Raw genomic sequence first — 17500 nt, forward strand, 5'->3', positions numbered from 1 at the left:
TCTCTTTCTCTATCTCCCTTCCTATCTATCTCTCCGTCTCCATTCCTCCATACTTCTCACTGTCTTTTGTTCCTTTTCATTACTTTTGTTTATATTAATAATAATAATAATAATAATAATGGTATTTATATAGCGCTGAATCTTGTGCAGAGACAATTCAAAGCGCTTTCACACCAGCCATTCACACGCATGCATAACTCTAAAACTGTAGAAACTAAAGATAAGGAAGGGCAGGCAAGACAGGCTATTTAGAGAAGAGGTGGGTTTTAAGGCCAGACTTGAAAGAGCTGAGTGTGGAGACTTGACGAAGCGAAAGAGGAAGTTCATTCCAATCGCAAGGTCCAGAAACAGAGAAAGAACGGCGGCGGCCAACAGTCGAGTGTTTAAATCTGGGTATGCGTAAACAGAGTGGATCCGAAGCCGATCGTAGTGAGCGAGATTATATTTGTTCGTTTATATCCAACACAAATAAATATGTACGGAGAAGCTTGAAATCATGTTATGACGGTCGCACACATTCTGTGTATTAAAAAAAATAAAATAAAATAAAAATAAATTATATTTATAAATGTTTTCACTTTGTGTGTAAATGATAAATACACGAATAAATCAGCGAATAGATAAAGACAAGTGTAATAAAGCCATGTAAATGTATGTGTGTGTGTGTGTGTGTGTGTGTGTGTGTGTGTGTGTGTGTGTGTTCAAACGTTTCCAATTGAGTAAGTAAACACAGAGTTCACAGAACGTTGAGGGTCACTTGGGAACTTGCACACATTTCTCCTTGGCAAGTTGAAATGATGCTGAATTTTCGGCAAATAGCGGTGTATAATGACGACGTGGACTCTTCTAAAGCGCCTGTCCTCGGGTCGGAGACGAAGCTCTGAGCGCTTTACAAACACAGGGTCATTTGCACAACAGGCTACCTACCTGGGTAGGGCTGACTGACAGCTGCCATTGGGCGCTCATCATTCGTTTCCTGTGTCATTCAGTCGGTTTTCAGTTTCGCTCACATAGACACACACACACACACACACTCATACAGACATGCAATATTTTACGTGTATGACCATTTTATTTACCCCGCCATGTAGTCAGTCACATTCCGTTTTTCGGGGGTGTGCATGCTGGGTATATTCTAGTGTCTATAACCAACCGAACGCTGACATGGATAACAGGATCTTTAACATGCGATTTTGATGTTCTGTGCGTGTACACAACGAAGGGGGTTTACGGTACACACACACACATACACATGCACATACGCATGCACGCACACACGAACACACAATCATACACGCACGCACGCACGCACACACACACACACACACACACACACACACAAACACGCGCGCGCATGTAACATTTTACGTGTGTGACCATTTTGTTTATTCACCCCGTCATGTAGACAGCCGTACACAATGTTCGGGTGTGTGTGTATGCTGGGTATGCTCTTGTTTCTATGACCCACCGAACACTGGCACCACAGGTTCTTTAACGTGCGTAACTGATCCTCTCTGTGTGCACGCACACGTACACGAAAGGGGGTTTCTGGCACTAGCGCGATGTTGATCAGGGAGATGGGCAAAAAGTCTCCACCCCCTTAACCCACCAGGTGCAACTGCGATCGAACTCAGGAAACTCGAATGTCCCCCAACTCTTCGCTAGTTCCGTAGATTTAGGACCATTATCAGCGCAGAGTAACCTCCACAGAGCTGCTCATACCTCTGATGTGGCTCACGTACAGAAACCAATGCCAACGTGGAGTGATGGCCTTGTGGAGTGATGGCCTAGAGGTAACGCGTCCTCCTAGGAAGCGAGAGAATCTAAGCGCGCTGGTTCGAATCACGGCTCAGCCGCCGATATTTTCTTCCCCTCCACTAGACCTTGAGTGGTGGGTCTGGACGCTAAGTCATTCGGATGAGACGATAAACCGAGGTCCCGTGTGCAACATGCACTTAGCGCTCGTAAAAGAACCCACGGCAACAAAAGGATTGTCCCTGGCAAAATTCTGTAGAAAAAAAAATCCACTTCGATAGGAAAAACAAAACTGCACGCATGAAAAAATACAAAAAAAAAAAAAAAAAAAAAAAAAAGGTGGCGCTCCCAGTGTAGCGAAGCGCTCTCCCTGGGGAGAGTAGCCCGAATTTCACACAGAGAAATATACTGTGACAAAAAATGTAATACAATACAATACAATACAATACAACATGGGAATGAAAAGTAAAAAAGCAACCACAGGCGATGTAACAATATTAAGCACGACGTTTAATACTCCAAAATGAATAATGATAATTATCAACACTGCACAGTCATCTTCTGCATAACTGTATAACTATCACAGACCACGTCTTCTGTGTAAGTATAGAACTATCACACACCATATCTTCTGTATACATATGTAACTATCACACACCACAATTTTCTGTGTAAGTATACGACTATCACATACCACATTCAGTAGTTTAGCTATCCACTCGTACAGGGACAGGGTTAATGTTGTGAATATATATATAATACACGAACATATGAAATACATCACCGCAATGTAGGCCTACATATTATTCCATTTTCAGAAGAAAAAAATGAGAGAGTGTAATGCTGGGATTTTTCAGTTGATTGTCCGAACAGCCAAACATGTTCATAAACAGAAGTGTAATCATTATCTTATTTAGTAATTTACAAAACACAAACGTTTGTAAGGTAGTCTTTCAGTGTGCGCGTGTGTGTGAGTGTTTGTGTGTGTGTGTGTGTGTGTGTGTGTGTGTGTGTGTGTGTGTGTGTGTGTGAGAGAGAGAGAGAGAGAGAGAGAGAGAGAGAGCGGGGGAGGGTGGCCTGGGTTGTCCAAAAGTTACAATGATACATTTTCTGAAAAAGATCTGAATGAAAATAGGAACATTTGATACAGATAGCGTTCAGCGAACTCGACCAAAAAAAAAAAAAAAAAAAAAAAATCATGATTGTCGTCGCAACAGCAAACAACAATATGCACATATCAACGTAGTATAGTCAAAATAAACCCAGCAAATTCCACAAACTCGTTGTTCAATCGAAAAAAACCCAAAAAACAAAAACAATAACAACAAAAAAGACCTGACTTACTGAATAAACACGCTTGACTTTAATTATACACACACTGTGCAAATATTATAGTTGTATGACTTTTTAACATACAGAAACGAAATTTTAAAAAATAAGGTGTTGATATCAGTTCTGTTCATCACAGGCATCGTCATATAATTCATACATGAAAACATATGGGATCAGCAGCAGCAGCAGCAGCAGTGACAGCATTATTCGCAGGGATGGCTGGCTACCAATCAGTTGACACGTCCATCAATCTGTGAACAGCACACGTAACTAAGTTTCAGAAACATATCTGAACAAAGGGCACGAGGTCTTTTCTCTCACACACACGATATAGCTGGCAGCTTCAGCAATACATTAACTGTGTCAAAACATCAATCGCACAGTGACACGTAATTATGTGTACATGTGTACATCAGCACACCTTCGTATCAAAGCAAATATGAACAGCATGTGATAAACGCAAGCCCCTGTTTAAATAAAAAGCATAAGGAACTTTAACCCTCCCCCACGCCCCCCCCTCCCCCCAACACCCCCCCTCCCCCACTTAAAAAAAAAAGAACCCATCCACAATGACAATGACAAAAAGTTTCACTGATGGTAGAGCATAAACAGAGACCACATGCGTGTTCTTTCCCCCCTACGTCAAACGGAGGGGACTTCTGAGTACTTTGACACATCGTTCAAAGCTGAGTAACACAGTAAACTGAAAAAAAAAGCCACCAAAAAAACACACAAAAAAACCCGATAGACACAACAGTACATGTGAACGTGAAGTATAACTCCTGGTTAACTCACTCAGTACGGCCAGTCCTCTCTTCTCCTCTACACAGACCCCTCGGATGTCCCGTGGGTGTCTGAATGACCAAACCTTTAGCTTCCGTCGTCAGAATTGTGGTATTCTTTGTCAACATTCACCTCTTCAGTATAAGAGCCTTCCGCTTGCAATATTTTGATGATGGTAATTGGGGTGAAACGCTGTTAACGTCGTCTCTTTCGCCGTTCGTATGGAGAGAGTTAATCTGAACACGGCATAGCGGCCTATTCGTATCCCAAGGTTTTTTTTTTTTTTTTTTTTTTTTTTTTTTTACTGGACTCCAATCTGATTCCGGGGGACACAACCCAGCCACCAGGCCGGGGGTGGGGGTGGGGGAGTTTGAGGGTGTTACACTGACAACAAACACACAGCGTTGAGCAGACCCCTGAATTTGACCTCAACTAGCGGCACACACATAAAGCAGCAACACATTTATATATAATATGTTAAAATATATAAATAAATAAATAAATAAATAAAATAATAAAATGTTTAAGTCAACACTCAGGCCAGTTCACACCGCTATGGAACAAAGTAATACTGGCTGGCATGCCAGAGGTGTACCAACGGCATCACGCAAGGCGTTGCCTTCACCCCTCAATACTTTTCGGTTTGATTTTTCAATACTGCGGGAAGGTTTGCAAAAAAAAAAAAAAAAAAAAAAAAAAAAAAAAAAAAAAAAAAAAGCATCATGAACCCTAGAAACAATAAAATAATAAAAAAACACACAAAGATACAAAGAAACCAACAAAGAAACAAAAAGGGCTTCCAAACAGAATGTCTGGATTAGTTCAGAAAATGAAAGCGGGTGATTAACTCTTTCCATACGAACGGCGAAAGAGACGACGTTAACAGCGTTTCGCCCCAATTACCACCATCAAAATATTTCAAGCGGAAGGCTCTTATACTGAAGACGTGAATGTTGACAAAGAATACCACAATTCTGACGACGGAAGCTAAAGGTTGGGTCACTCAGACACCCATTGGGCATCCAAGGGGTCTGTGTAGAGGAGAAGAGAGGACTGGCCGTACTGAGTGAGTTAATTCATTATCTAACCATGCACAGTGCTGGCTGGCCAAGTGACAACGCGTCCACCTCGAACGCCAGAGAATGAGCGCACTGGTTCGCCGGTGCTTGACTGTGTGTGTTGGTCTGGACGCCAGTCATTCGGATGAGATGAGAAATCGAGGCCCCGCGTGCAGCTGGCATGCACCTAGCGCACGTAAAAGAACTCATGATAACAAAAGGTCTGTCCGTGGAAAAATAAATTCTGTGGATAACTCCACTTTGATAGGAAAGCGAAATAATACACTTGCAGGCTGGAAAATGGAAAAAAAAAAAAATAATAGGGTGGCGATTACATTGTAGCGACTTGCTCTCCCTGGTGAATTTCATACAGAAATCTGTTCTGACAAAAGTGTTAACGCAATGCAATACTCACAATTGACACTCATATCCAACAGCTCAGAGCGAATCCAGTCGAATGTCAATTGTTTACAGAAAAGGTCTCTATCGAAAAGTGTCAACAAAACACAAAAACACACACACGCACAATCACACTGCGCCCCCCCCCCCCCCACCACCCCCACACACACTCGCTCTCCCCCCCCCCCTACATACACACTCATGCACACATACACACACAATACCCCCTATCCCCCTACCCCCCCCCCCCCCCCCACACACACTGGCAGTGACAACACTGCAGTTCGTGGCCAGTGTCTCTGAAGTGCTCATCATTGTCCACACACATGGACATCATTGTCCACACACACATGGACATCATTGTCCACAAGCACAGACATCATTGTCCACACATTGTCCACAAGCACAGACATCATTGTCCACACACATGGACATCGTTGTCCACACACATGGACATCATTATCCACACACACACAGGGACATCTTTGTCCACACACACGGATATCATTGTCCACACACATGGACACCATTGTCAACACACATGGACATCATTGGCCACACACATGGACATCATTGACCACACACATGGACATCATTGTCCACACACACATACACCATTGTCCACACAAATGGACATAAATTGTCCACACACAACACACACACACACGGACATCATTATCCACACACACGTAATTGTAAAAAATCAAGAGTTCAATAAAAGCAAATACATCTGTTCCCTCTTCTTAGTCAAATTGTCTCTTCCATCATACAATCAAACACAAAAACCTCTTATATCATTTCAACACTGACTGAAAGCACAAACTGTCCATTAAAAACAACAACACGTTATTGATTAAAAAAAAAAAAATGCACAGAAAGTCTACGAAACATTATAATTCTAATAGTAACAAAGTGGCAGTTACTAATTAACTAACTAAAAAGGTAACTATCCATGTTGCATGTCAATAAAATCAATCAAAACCGGAAGACATTCACCCCTTCTACTGACAGTGAATCACGCCATACTTACTCGTCAGAGAAGAATGGTGACAATGCGCAGAAAAAAAAAGTGCAACAATAATGTTTTTTTTTTCAAAACGACGACGACAACAACAACAACAACAACATCAGATTCGGTTTTTATCACGTGATGGTACTGAAAAATTTCGCTTCACGAGATAATAAAGAATTCTGTAAGTCTGTAAAGATCGGGAGTGGGGGGTTTGCATGAGCGGAACTACTTAAAGCAGCGTTTAGTTTGCATATCGCTAACAATGCTCCTAACTCCACGATAACCAGTTTCAAATGTTTATATATCTATATATATATATATATATATATATATATATTTTTTTTTTTTTTTTTTTTAAGTTGTATATTTCAAACTGTTCTTTATCAAAGTTAGCTAGTTATGTGTTGAATAGTCCAGTTGGTTGTTTATTTATTGTAGGTCCCCACATGAACCTCTTTTCAAATAATAATCTACAGAAGTTGTGCATACAATATTGGATTATTGGTTAAGTTTTTGTCCTAATCCCGCTTCCCAACGCACTCCCACCCCCCTCTCACACACACTCTTCCAATATTATGTTGTTGTTTTTTTCTTTCTCCAATCACTGACACTCACCCTCTCCGTTTTACATTTTGTACTCTATCTTTTCCACATTCTGTTCCCTCTCTCTCTCTCTCTCTTTCTTAGTCCCCTCCCCCTTGACCCCCCTCCCCTCCACCTCACCCGCCCCCCCCCACCCCTCGCCCCCCCCCCTTTTTTCCGTATCAGAAAAGTATGAATTATATAATACTTTCGTTAAGTAGTTTCCATGCTGATTTTATATTTTATTTTATTTCGTATTCTTTTAAATCAATACCCTTCCTAACCAAAAACATCCCCCGGCAAACAGTTGTCACTGAGCATTAAAAAAGTAATTAATAAATAAAACATAAAGGATTGACACTGAAAAGCCTCAAGTTGTTTATTAGGGCCTAGGTCTTGTCACGATGGAGAGTGGGAGGGTGGTGGAGGAGGGTAGGGGTTGGGTGGGGGGGGGGGGTGAGGGTGGTGGCTAAGGGGTGTTAGCGTTGGCGTCGGTGCTGGTGTTGGTGTTAGCATTGCTGAGGACGTGAGCCAGAGCCAGAGCCGGCGAGTTGTTGTAGTGGTGGTGCAGCTGGGTGTAGGCCTTCTCCAGTGTCATCAGGTCCTGCGACACACAGAGAATAGAATAGAATAGAATAGAATATGTTCTTATTACATAGTGTACCGGGATCACAAGGAATATTGGGGGGTGGGGGTGGGGGTTGTGGGGGGAGGGTGGGGGGCGGGGATAGTACATAACAAGATACGAACATAAATCGAAAATCAGCCACCCCAATCCACACCACAGTGCGATGTGTTGTTGATTTTTAATGTATTTGTATTACTTTTTTTTCATTTTTTTTTTCAAAACAGATATCTCTGTGTGAAATTCGGGCTGCTTTTTTTTTCCCCAGCCTGCAGATTTAATCTAGAATATTTGTTTTCCTATCGAAGTAGAATCTGCTACAGAATTCTGACCAGGGACAACCCTTTTCTTGCCGTGGGTTCTTTTATGTGCGCTAAGTCCATGTTGCACACGGGATCTCGGTTTTAACGTCTCATCCGAATGACTAGCGTTCAGACCACCACTCAAGGTCTAGTGGAGGGGGATAAAATACTGGTGACTGAACCGTGATTCAAACCAGCGCGCTCAGATTGTCTCGCTTCCTGAGCGGACGCGTTACCTCTAGACCATCACTCCACATGTCTGTAATTTTATGTTTTTATGTCTGTAATTGATGTGTTTATGTATGTAATCGATGTTTCAATATCTGTAACTAATGTTTTGATGTCTGTAGTTGATATGTTTTATATCTGCAACTGTTTCTATGACTGTAATTGATGTTTCTATGTCTGTAAATTAATAATGTTTTTATGACTGTAATTGATGTTTTTATGTCTGTAATTTGATGTTCTTATGTCTGCAGTTAGATGTTTTTTATGTCAGCAAGTTAGGGTTGATATGTCTGTGATTGAAGTTTTTATGACTGTGATTGGTGTTTCTATGTCTGTATGTGATGTTTTTTGTGTCTGTAATTGATGTTTTTATATCTGTGATTGATGTTTTTTATGACTGTAATTAATGTTTCTATGTCTGTAACTAATGTTTGTCTGACTATAATTGATGTTTTTACATCTGTAATTGATGTTTTTATGACTGTGGGGCGACGCTTTCTCACAATCTCACGCTTTCTCGTCACTAGTACAACCCCCACCCCACCCCACCCCGCCCCTTACAAGATTTAATTTCAAAAGTGAGAGAAAGCGTGGGGCTGCTGAGAAAGATACTCGGTCACAGTTAAGAAATCACCACCACTTAGCAGACGATTTCTCAACGGACAGACAGCCGGATACGAGTATCAATATGGCGTCCAGTTGGCTTCAGCTTTCCTGGCCAATGAGCTATCCATCTATTTTTTCTTTAAAAAAAACAGTGGCTATCACCCCTTCTCACCTGGTTCTGATCGCTCAGAGTGTTCTGCAGTCTGTTCATCTCGGCCAGTCTGTCCGACACCAAGGAGGTCTTCATCAGCCCTACCGGCCCGCTTTGCCCTGGGTCGATGCCACAGCGACCCAGGCGACCGTGACTGCTCAGCCCTGGTGATCCCCCCCTCCTCCTCCTCCTCCTCCTCCTTCTCCCCATCCCCACTCGCCTTGTGGAAGAGGAGGAGATTTGTTGGTGTCCGTAAGCGTGAGGGGGTGGGGGTGGGGGTGAGGGTGAGGGTGGGGATGGTGCCGCCTTTTGTGATGAGTTGTCTGCCTGTCGACGAGGAGGTCTGTGACAAAAACAAGCAAAGGAAGAAACTGTGTGCATTGCATTGTCTCGTTGCTCGCGCCTCGGTGGATTCATCATCATCATCATCATCTTCTTCTTCTTCTTCTTCTTCTCCTGCTTCTTCTTTTACTTCTTCTTCTTCTTCCCCTCCTCCTCCTTCTTCTTCTTCTTGTTCTACTCCCCCTTCTCCTCCTCCTCCTCCTGCTTCTCTCTTCTTCTTCTTCTTCTTCTTCTTCTTCTTCTTCTTCTTCTTCTTCGTCGTCGTCGTCGTTCGTGAGCTGCAACTCCCACGTTCACTCGTATGCACACGAGTGGGCTTTTACGTGTATGACCGTTTTTTTTACCCCGCCATGTAGGCAGCCATACTCCGTTTTCGGAGGTGGTGGATCGTTCGTTTGTTTATTCGTTTACAGTCTGTTCATCTAACATGATGATGTTAGACTAAATATAGATGATATCGATTATCGTTACTTAACATTATCATCATTATTATTTCTATCATTATGATGATTATTTTTTTCTTATTTAGACATCGTCATTCATGGATCTGTTCACCTAAGATGATGATATCAGACTGAAAATAAATGATGTTACATACTATTATGATTATGATTATCATTATCATCTGTATCATCACCATCATTTCTATCATCATGATTATCATTATTATCAATACTAAGAAATCATCATTCCTGAAACTGAAAATCAATGGCAGGGAAAGAACTATTTAACTGAAAGGGGGCGGTTGAGATGGTAGGGGGTGGCGTGGGGGGCAGGAAGGTAGAGAGAGAGAGAGAGAGAGAGAGAGAGAGAGAGAGAGAGAGAGAGAGCAGAATGTGGTGGATTATTTGTTGTTGTGTTTTTGGTCATCATCGGAAATCAAGACGATAGTTCTCCACATGTATTGATAAGTTTTGAACAGCTAGAAAAACAAACAAACAAACAAAAAACTACCTCCCTCCGAAACAATGTACGACAACAGTAATGACAATCGAAAACAAGCAGTACATCAAGCTTGACTTCAACAATTTCATTATACTTTATAACACGGACATCCACCCTAAGTACCCTCTCTCTCTCTCTCTCTCTCTCTCTCTCTCTCTCTCTCTCTCTCACGATATGTGTGACGGGATTTTAAACAAAATTCTTCTTCCTCCACACTACCCACACATATGTACACACACACACACACACACACGCACGCACAGACGCACACTCACACACACACACACACATACACGCAAACACACACACACACACACTAACACACATACACACACACACACACGCTAACACACACACACACACACACAATATTCTTATTTTATTGTTATTGTTGCTTTTCGTCTGCTTGTCTCTCTCTCTCTCTCTCTCTCTCTCTCTCTCTCTCTCTCTCTCTCTCTCATATATTTTTTCTCTCTTTCTTTTTCCTTTTTTTTTACTCTTTAAAAAAAATCTTTTAATTTTTTTTCCATTGATGGTTTGATGTAGAAAAAAAAAGAAAAAAAGCAATTGTTGGTTATTCAATTTACCATCATGAAATAAAAACTTCACTTGACTTGACGTGACACACTACAAGACACGCTCCACACCACCTCGACCTCCTCAGTGCAGTCACGCTTAGAAAATAATAACAAACAGGGGAAAGACAACTCACCGGAAGTGACGCACTCGTGAGAGGCAGAAGGTCAGGGACGGAGAGGTTATTTTTAGACAGGTGTTTGCGACGCAAGGCGTCATTTTCCACGTCAAGCTGTTTGATACGAGCCTGCAAAAACTGCTGCTGTCGCTGCTGCTGCTGCTGCTGCTGCTGATGATGATGATGATGATGTTGATGATGTTGGTGCTGCTCTTGATGTCGGGGATGGAGGGGTGTTGACGTGAATGCATTGTTCAAATGTTTATTGCTGTACATCTGCAGGGAAAAAAAAAACACAAAAAAAACACCCTGTTTTTTCAAGTCTAAAAAGAAATTAAAGCGAGTAAGGTTTTCTTCCTCTTCTTCTTCTTCTTGTTCCAGTTTTCATCGCTTTGTTACCTTTAATAGACTATTCAAGTTCCTATTCTTATTCGTCGTTCTTATTATTTTATTTTATTTCAGTTTATTTCTTTATTTTTATGTTTTGTGTCGTTCTTTATTTTTTTATGTTTTGTGTCGTTAAATGGGCAGAATTGTAAAAAGGCCTTTTACTGTGCCTAATTCTTTACCCATTAAAGATTCAATCAATCAATCAATCTTCTTCGTTCGTGGGCTGCAGCTCCCACGTTCACTAGTATGTACACGAGTGGGATTTTACGTGTATGACTGTTTTTACCCCGCCATTAAAGCAGCCATACTCCGTTTTCTGGGCGACGAGGTGGGGGAGGGGGGGGAAGGGGTGCATGCTGGGTGTGTTCTTGTTTCCATAACCCACCGACCACTGACATGGATTACATGATCTTTAACGTGCGTATTTTGATCATTTGCTTGCGTATACACACGAAGAGAGTTCAGGCACTAAGCACGTCTACACATATGTTGACCTGGGAGATCGGAAATATCTCCACCCTTTACCCACCAGGCGCCGTTTCCGAGATTCGAACCCGGGACCCTCAGATTGAAAGTCCAACGCTTTAACCACTCGGCTATTGCGCCAAAGCCAGCCCCAAACAAACAACACAGCCACAAACCAAAACCTCTGCCCGATGACCACTTTCAGTGAAACAGAAGCAGGTGTCTGCAGGTTCGAGTCCTAAAACGGAGTATTGCTGCCTACATGGCGGGGTAAAAGCGGTCATACACGTAAAAGCCCACTCGTGTAACACGAGTGAACGTGGGAAGTTGCAGTTCGAGTCCCATCTACGAACCAGGATTTCTAACCCCCTCCCCCACAATCTTCTCACTGGACCCTAAGATATGGTAGCCTGAGCTAGTCATTTGAACTCTCAGCAACAAAAACGGTTGCCGAGGCTGTTTTCTGTTTAATAAAAATCCATCCACTTTGGAAGCAAAATGAATACACTTGCAGACAGAAGAAAAGAAATCACACACACACACACACACACACACACACACACACACACACACTGAATGTATTTTTGACAATGTCAAGATGTTATCTGCTATTGCAGAAAGTTTGCTGCATAGTCCAATTCGACATTTGTTATAGTTGCTACAGTTGTTTGATGTTAGCGTTTCCTTCTATATTATGCCTATGTCTCCCCTTTTAATGTTTTTTTTTCCCCCAATGCTCTGTATCTTTCCCCAACACACACACATGCGCACACACGCGCACACACACATACACACACACCATTCTTAACCCTCTGCCCAATACTGTTCCCACCACCACGCCCCGCCCTCCATCCCCCCTCCTCCCCCCCCCCTTTTTTTTTTCGTCTAATATCACTTAAAGTGGAAGACGTTAAACTGAAGACTACTACTACTACTACTACTACTACTACTACTACTACTACTACACACACACACACACACACACACACAAACAACGGTGGCACTGCACTATAGCAACACGCTCTCCCCGAGAGGGAACAGCCTGAATTTCACACAGAAAATAAAGCTGTAACGAAATGGAATTCGATGCAAAATCAAGGCTATGTATACGATACTGCACGAAACGTTACAATAGTGTAAGGAGGAAGAGGTGGCAAGGTGGCAGAAGGCTGAACGACATTTCTCTGCTAATACAGCTTCCCTGAGGATCTGCATTCGAATCCCGCTCTCACCCTTTCACCCAAGTTTTTTTGACTGGAAAATCAAACTGAGCAGACGTCTAGTCATTCGGATGAGACGATAAACCGAGGTCACGTATGCAGCAAACATTTGGTTTACTAAAAAAAAACAAAAAAAAACAACAAAAAAAACTGGCAACTTACGTGTTATCCTCTCTGGCAGAACTATGTAGAAGAAATCCACTCTCGACAGGTACACGAATATAATTACATGTATGCACTCAAGGCCTGACTAAGCGGGTTGGGCTATGCCACTGGTCAGACATCTGCTTAAACAGATATGGTGTAGCGCGTTTATGGGTTTATACGAACGCAGTGACGCTTTCTTGAGAAAATGAACCAGGAAATTGGAAACACAACACAACACAACACAGCACAACACAACACAACGCAACGCAAGGCAACGCAAATGCAGCGCAACGAAATGCAATACAATACAATACAATACAACGCAATGCAATACAGTGCGATGCATATCAATCACGTAGAGTGATGGCCTAGAGGTAACGCGTCCGCCTAGGAAGCAGCGAGAGAATCTGAGCGCGCTGGTTCCAATCACGGATCAGCCGCCGATATTTTCTCCCCCTCCACTAGACCTTGAGTGGCGGTCTGGACGCTAGTCATTCGGATGAGACGATAAACCGAGGTCCCGTGTGCAGCATGCACTTAGCGCACGTCAAAGAACCCACGGCAACAAAAGGGTTGTTCCTGGCAAAATTTTGTAGAAAAATCCACTTCGATAGGAAAAACAAATAAAACTGCATGCAGGAAAAAAAAAAAAAAAAAAAAAAAGGGTGGCGCTGTCAGTGTAGCGACGCGCTCTCCCTGGAAAGAGCAGCCCGAATTTCACACAGAGAAGTATGCTGCGATAAAAAAAAAAGAGATACAAATAGAAATACAAATAGTCGTCATCGTTATAATCATGCTTTATCATCAGCATCATCATCGTCGTCGTCGTCATGGCCACTGTCAGCGTCATCAACACTCACCATGGCCAGTTTGTGGATCTCTTTCTCCAGCCTGGTTATCTCCCCTTGCTGGGTCTGGCTAATGCGCTTTTGCTCTGTGCTGCAGTGACGCAGAAGTGCCTGAGATCTGTACCGAAATGACGTCAACCACACGTTTACGTCACACCAACAACAATGACGTAGGCCATGAAAATGGCAGCAGCAGCAACAACAAAAAGCAACCAGGGTTATTAATGCACAGGGGATACATTTACTTAAGATGAGTGAATCAATGAATGGATAAATAGATATATAAAGAAAGAAAGAAATATATACAAACAAACAAGTCATCAGCTTACATGCATCGAAAGTGGAATTTAAAACAAATAACATTATATCAGACATAGAAGCAAAAAGAGTTGCTCGAGACATTTGCAAAATACAATAATTTGAAAATGCACTGTTTGGGTCCGAGTAATTTCATAGTGCCCTTTCTTCAAGACTAAAAGAGCACGTTATTGTTATCAGACATGACAATCTATCACCACATTTGAAGGTCATTGGCTAATCTAAGCAGCTGAATACCCTTTGTTCATGTCTTTGAGGAATAAATTCTGACCAAGTTACGCTCGAATTGGGGACACCCCGAACAGTTGTAACATCAATGTAAAGAGCTGAAACATGGTAAAGTGTATTCTTATTACAACTTGTTAACGCTTTCATTGATTTGTAACATCAATGTAAAGAGCTGAAACATGGTAAAGTCTATTCTTATTACAACTTGTTAACGCTTTATTGATTTGTAACATCAATGTAAAGAGCTGAAACATGGTAATGTCTATTCTTATCACAACTTGTTAACGCTTTATTGATTTGTAACATCAATGTAAAGAGCTGAAACATGGTAAAGTCTATTCTTATTACAACTTGTTAACGTTTTATTGATTTGTAACATCAATGTAAAGAGCTGAAACATGGTAAAGTCTATTCTTATTATAACTTGTTAACATTTTATTGACTTGTAACATCAATGTAAAGAGCTGAAACATGGTAAAGTCTATTCTTATTACAACTTGTTAACGCTTTATTGATTTGTAACATCAATGTAAAGAGCTGAAATATGGTAAAGTCTATTCTTATTACAACTTGTTAACGCTTTATTGATTTGTAACATCAATGTAAAGAGCTGAAACATGGTAATGTCTATTCTTATCACAAATTGTTAACGCTTTATTGATTTGTAACATCAATGTAAAGAGCTGAAACATGGTAAAGTCTATTCTTATTACAACTTGTTAACGTTTTATTGATTTGTAACATCAATGTAAAGAGCTGAAACATGGTAAAGTCTATTCTTATTATAACTTGTTAACATTTTATTGACTTGTAACATCAATGTAAAGAGCTGAAACATGGTTAACTCTATTCTTATTACAACTTGTCAACGTTTCATTGCTTGATTGATTGATTGACTGATTGAAATGGATAGAGCCTGCTTATATAGAGCCTATCCTCGGTCGGAGACCAAGCTCTAAGCGCTGTACAAACACGGGTTCACTTGCACAACAGGCTGCCTACCTGGGTAGAGCCGACTGACGGCTGCCACTGGGCGCTCATCGTCATTGTGGGCAATCACTGAACGTCTAACGAACTTAAAAAGTTTGTAAAAAATTGAATAATAGATATTCATGTTCCATGTGGACGTTATTGATGACATGTATGGATGTGTGGGTGGATGGGTGGATGCGTGTGTATGCATGTATGTATACCTATAACTTTGCATTTAAACGTTTCAAGTTTTGGTCTTAACAATTTTGAGTACCATCAGTTGTATGCACGTATGTATGTGTGTCTGCAATACAATGTAGATGTATGTTTGTGTACATTTGTGTGTATGTATGCCAATGTGTGTGCATGTGCACGCGTGCGCGCGCGCGAACGTGTGTGTGTGTGTGTGTGTGTGTGTGTGCGTGCTTGTGTGTGTGTGTGTGTGTGTGTGTGTGTGTGTGTGTGTGTGTGTGTGTGTGTGTTTGAGTGCATGTATGTGTAGATACTTTCACTTTCTTAGCATTACCAGCTTGTCAGCTGAAGGCTATCATCTGAACGTTTGGCTGTAAAACAAGAAATTATCGATCACCATTTCTAACTTAAAAAAAAAAAAGACACATACAAAAGAACAGCCATCTTTTTATTTAGCATGCTTATTAAGACGACACAACAGATAATCACCACTGAACTGGTGCGGGATTTGTAAAACGAGTTTTCTCCAGCTGGAATGTGTACGCAATAATAGTGAAAATATATTTAGTTTTTGATGATAAAGACGATGACGACGACGACGACGAAGATGATGATCATGCCGACGATGATGATGATGATGATGATAATGATGACGATTATGATGATGATGAAGATGGCTTTATTTTGTGATCGAAACACGAACATGGCAGTCACTGTTATATATTTGCTATTCAAGTACTTTTGCTGTATTTTGCGATAAGAAAAAAAAATAATAAAAAAACAATAAAAAAAAACAAAGCAAACAAATCACTAGACATTCACATTATCAACGCCCACTCAAACAGACCCTTCACGGTACAAATTAATTGATTAACCCAACAACAACAACGCAAAAACCACTACCACCACCATCAGGTGGAGTGATGGCCTAGAGGTAACGCGTCCGCCTAGGAAGCGAGAGCTGAACACACTGGTTCGAATTCCGGCACAGTCGCCAGTATTTTCTCCCCCTCCACTAGACCCTGAGTAGTGGTCTGGACGCTAGTCATTCGGATGAGACGATAAACCGAGGTCCCGTGTGCAGCATGCACTTAGCGCACGTCAAAGAACCCACGGCAACAAAAGGGTTTGTCCCTGGCAAAATGCTGTAGAAAAATCGACAAGAAAAACAAATGATAAAAACTGCAAGGAGGATTTTTTTTTTTTTTTAAATGGGTGGCGCTCTCAGTGTTAGCGACACGCTCTCCCTGGGGGAGAGCAGCCCGGATTTCATACAGACAAAATCTGTTGTGACACACACGAAAAAAAGATAAATAAATAAAAGAGTAATACATCACTCCCTTGCAGAGAGAGCGCGCGCGCGCGCACACACACACACACACACACACACACACACACACACACACACACACACACACACACACACACACACACACACACACTACAACACTACAACACTGCTCTCCACGAAACGACGAAACAGACAAGACAGTCAAGTCCTATACTTCTCCAACTCTTGCTGCATCTCCTCAGTGTGCTGCCGAGAGGTCTGCCTGCTCTGAGCAGACTCGGCCCGACACGCGGACAGGGAGTCCCGCAGCTGCGCAATCTCCTGATCCTTTTGCCTCAGAGCTCCTACCATGGAGGTGGCCAGAGACTGGCGGGCGCTGGCCTGCGCCACTTGCGCCAGTTCCTGCGAGTGCTCCTAAAGGGGTGAGTCAAGAGTCGGTGCTGCTGTTAGTGGTTAAGTCGTTAGTGCTTTTTTTTTTTTTTTTTTTTTTTTAGTGAGAGGTGGCCACAACGGTGGAGGTGGGGGTGGAGGGGTCCACTGGGGGGTTGGGGGGAGGGGAGAGGTTGGAGAGGGGGAGCAGGGGGTTGGGTAGGGGTGAGGCAGGAGGTGGTGAAA

The 17500-nt window shown here is 42.0% G+C and overlaps 1 protein-coding gene across 1 annotated transcript in view; it reads right to left on the bottom strand.

Moving 5' to 3' along the window:
• Nucleotides 1-7103: 7103 nt before the first annotated feature.
• Nucleotides 7104-17500, bottom strand: part of LOC143275070 (uncharacterized) — a 117795-nt gene continuing 107398 nt past the window's right edge. The window contains exons 24-28 of the mRNA XM_076579133.1: nucleotides 17100-17299; nucleotides 13897-14002; nucleotides 10833-11090; nucleotides 8855-9176; nucleotides 7104-7525 (exon numbers count right to left, since the gene is read on the bottom strand). Coding sequence (XP_076435248.1) covers nucleotides 7431-7525; nucleotides 8855-9176; nucleotides 10833-11090; nucleotides 13897-14002; nucleotides 17100-17299 — 981 coding nt within the window. The 3' untranslated portion in view covers nucleotides 7104-7430. The remainder of the gene's footprint in view (nucleotides 7526-8854; nucleotides 9177-10832; nucleotides 11091-13896; nucleotides 14003-17099; nucleotides 17300-17500) is intronic.

This window comes from Babylonia areolata, chromosome 29, assembly GCF_041734735.1.
Source record: "Babylonia areolata isolate BAREFJ2019XMU chromosome 29, ASM4173473v1, whole genome shotgun sequence".
Lineage (NCBI taxonomy): Eukaryota > Metazoa > Mollusca > Gastropoda > Neogastropoda > Buccinidae > Babylonia > Babylonia areolata.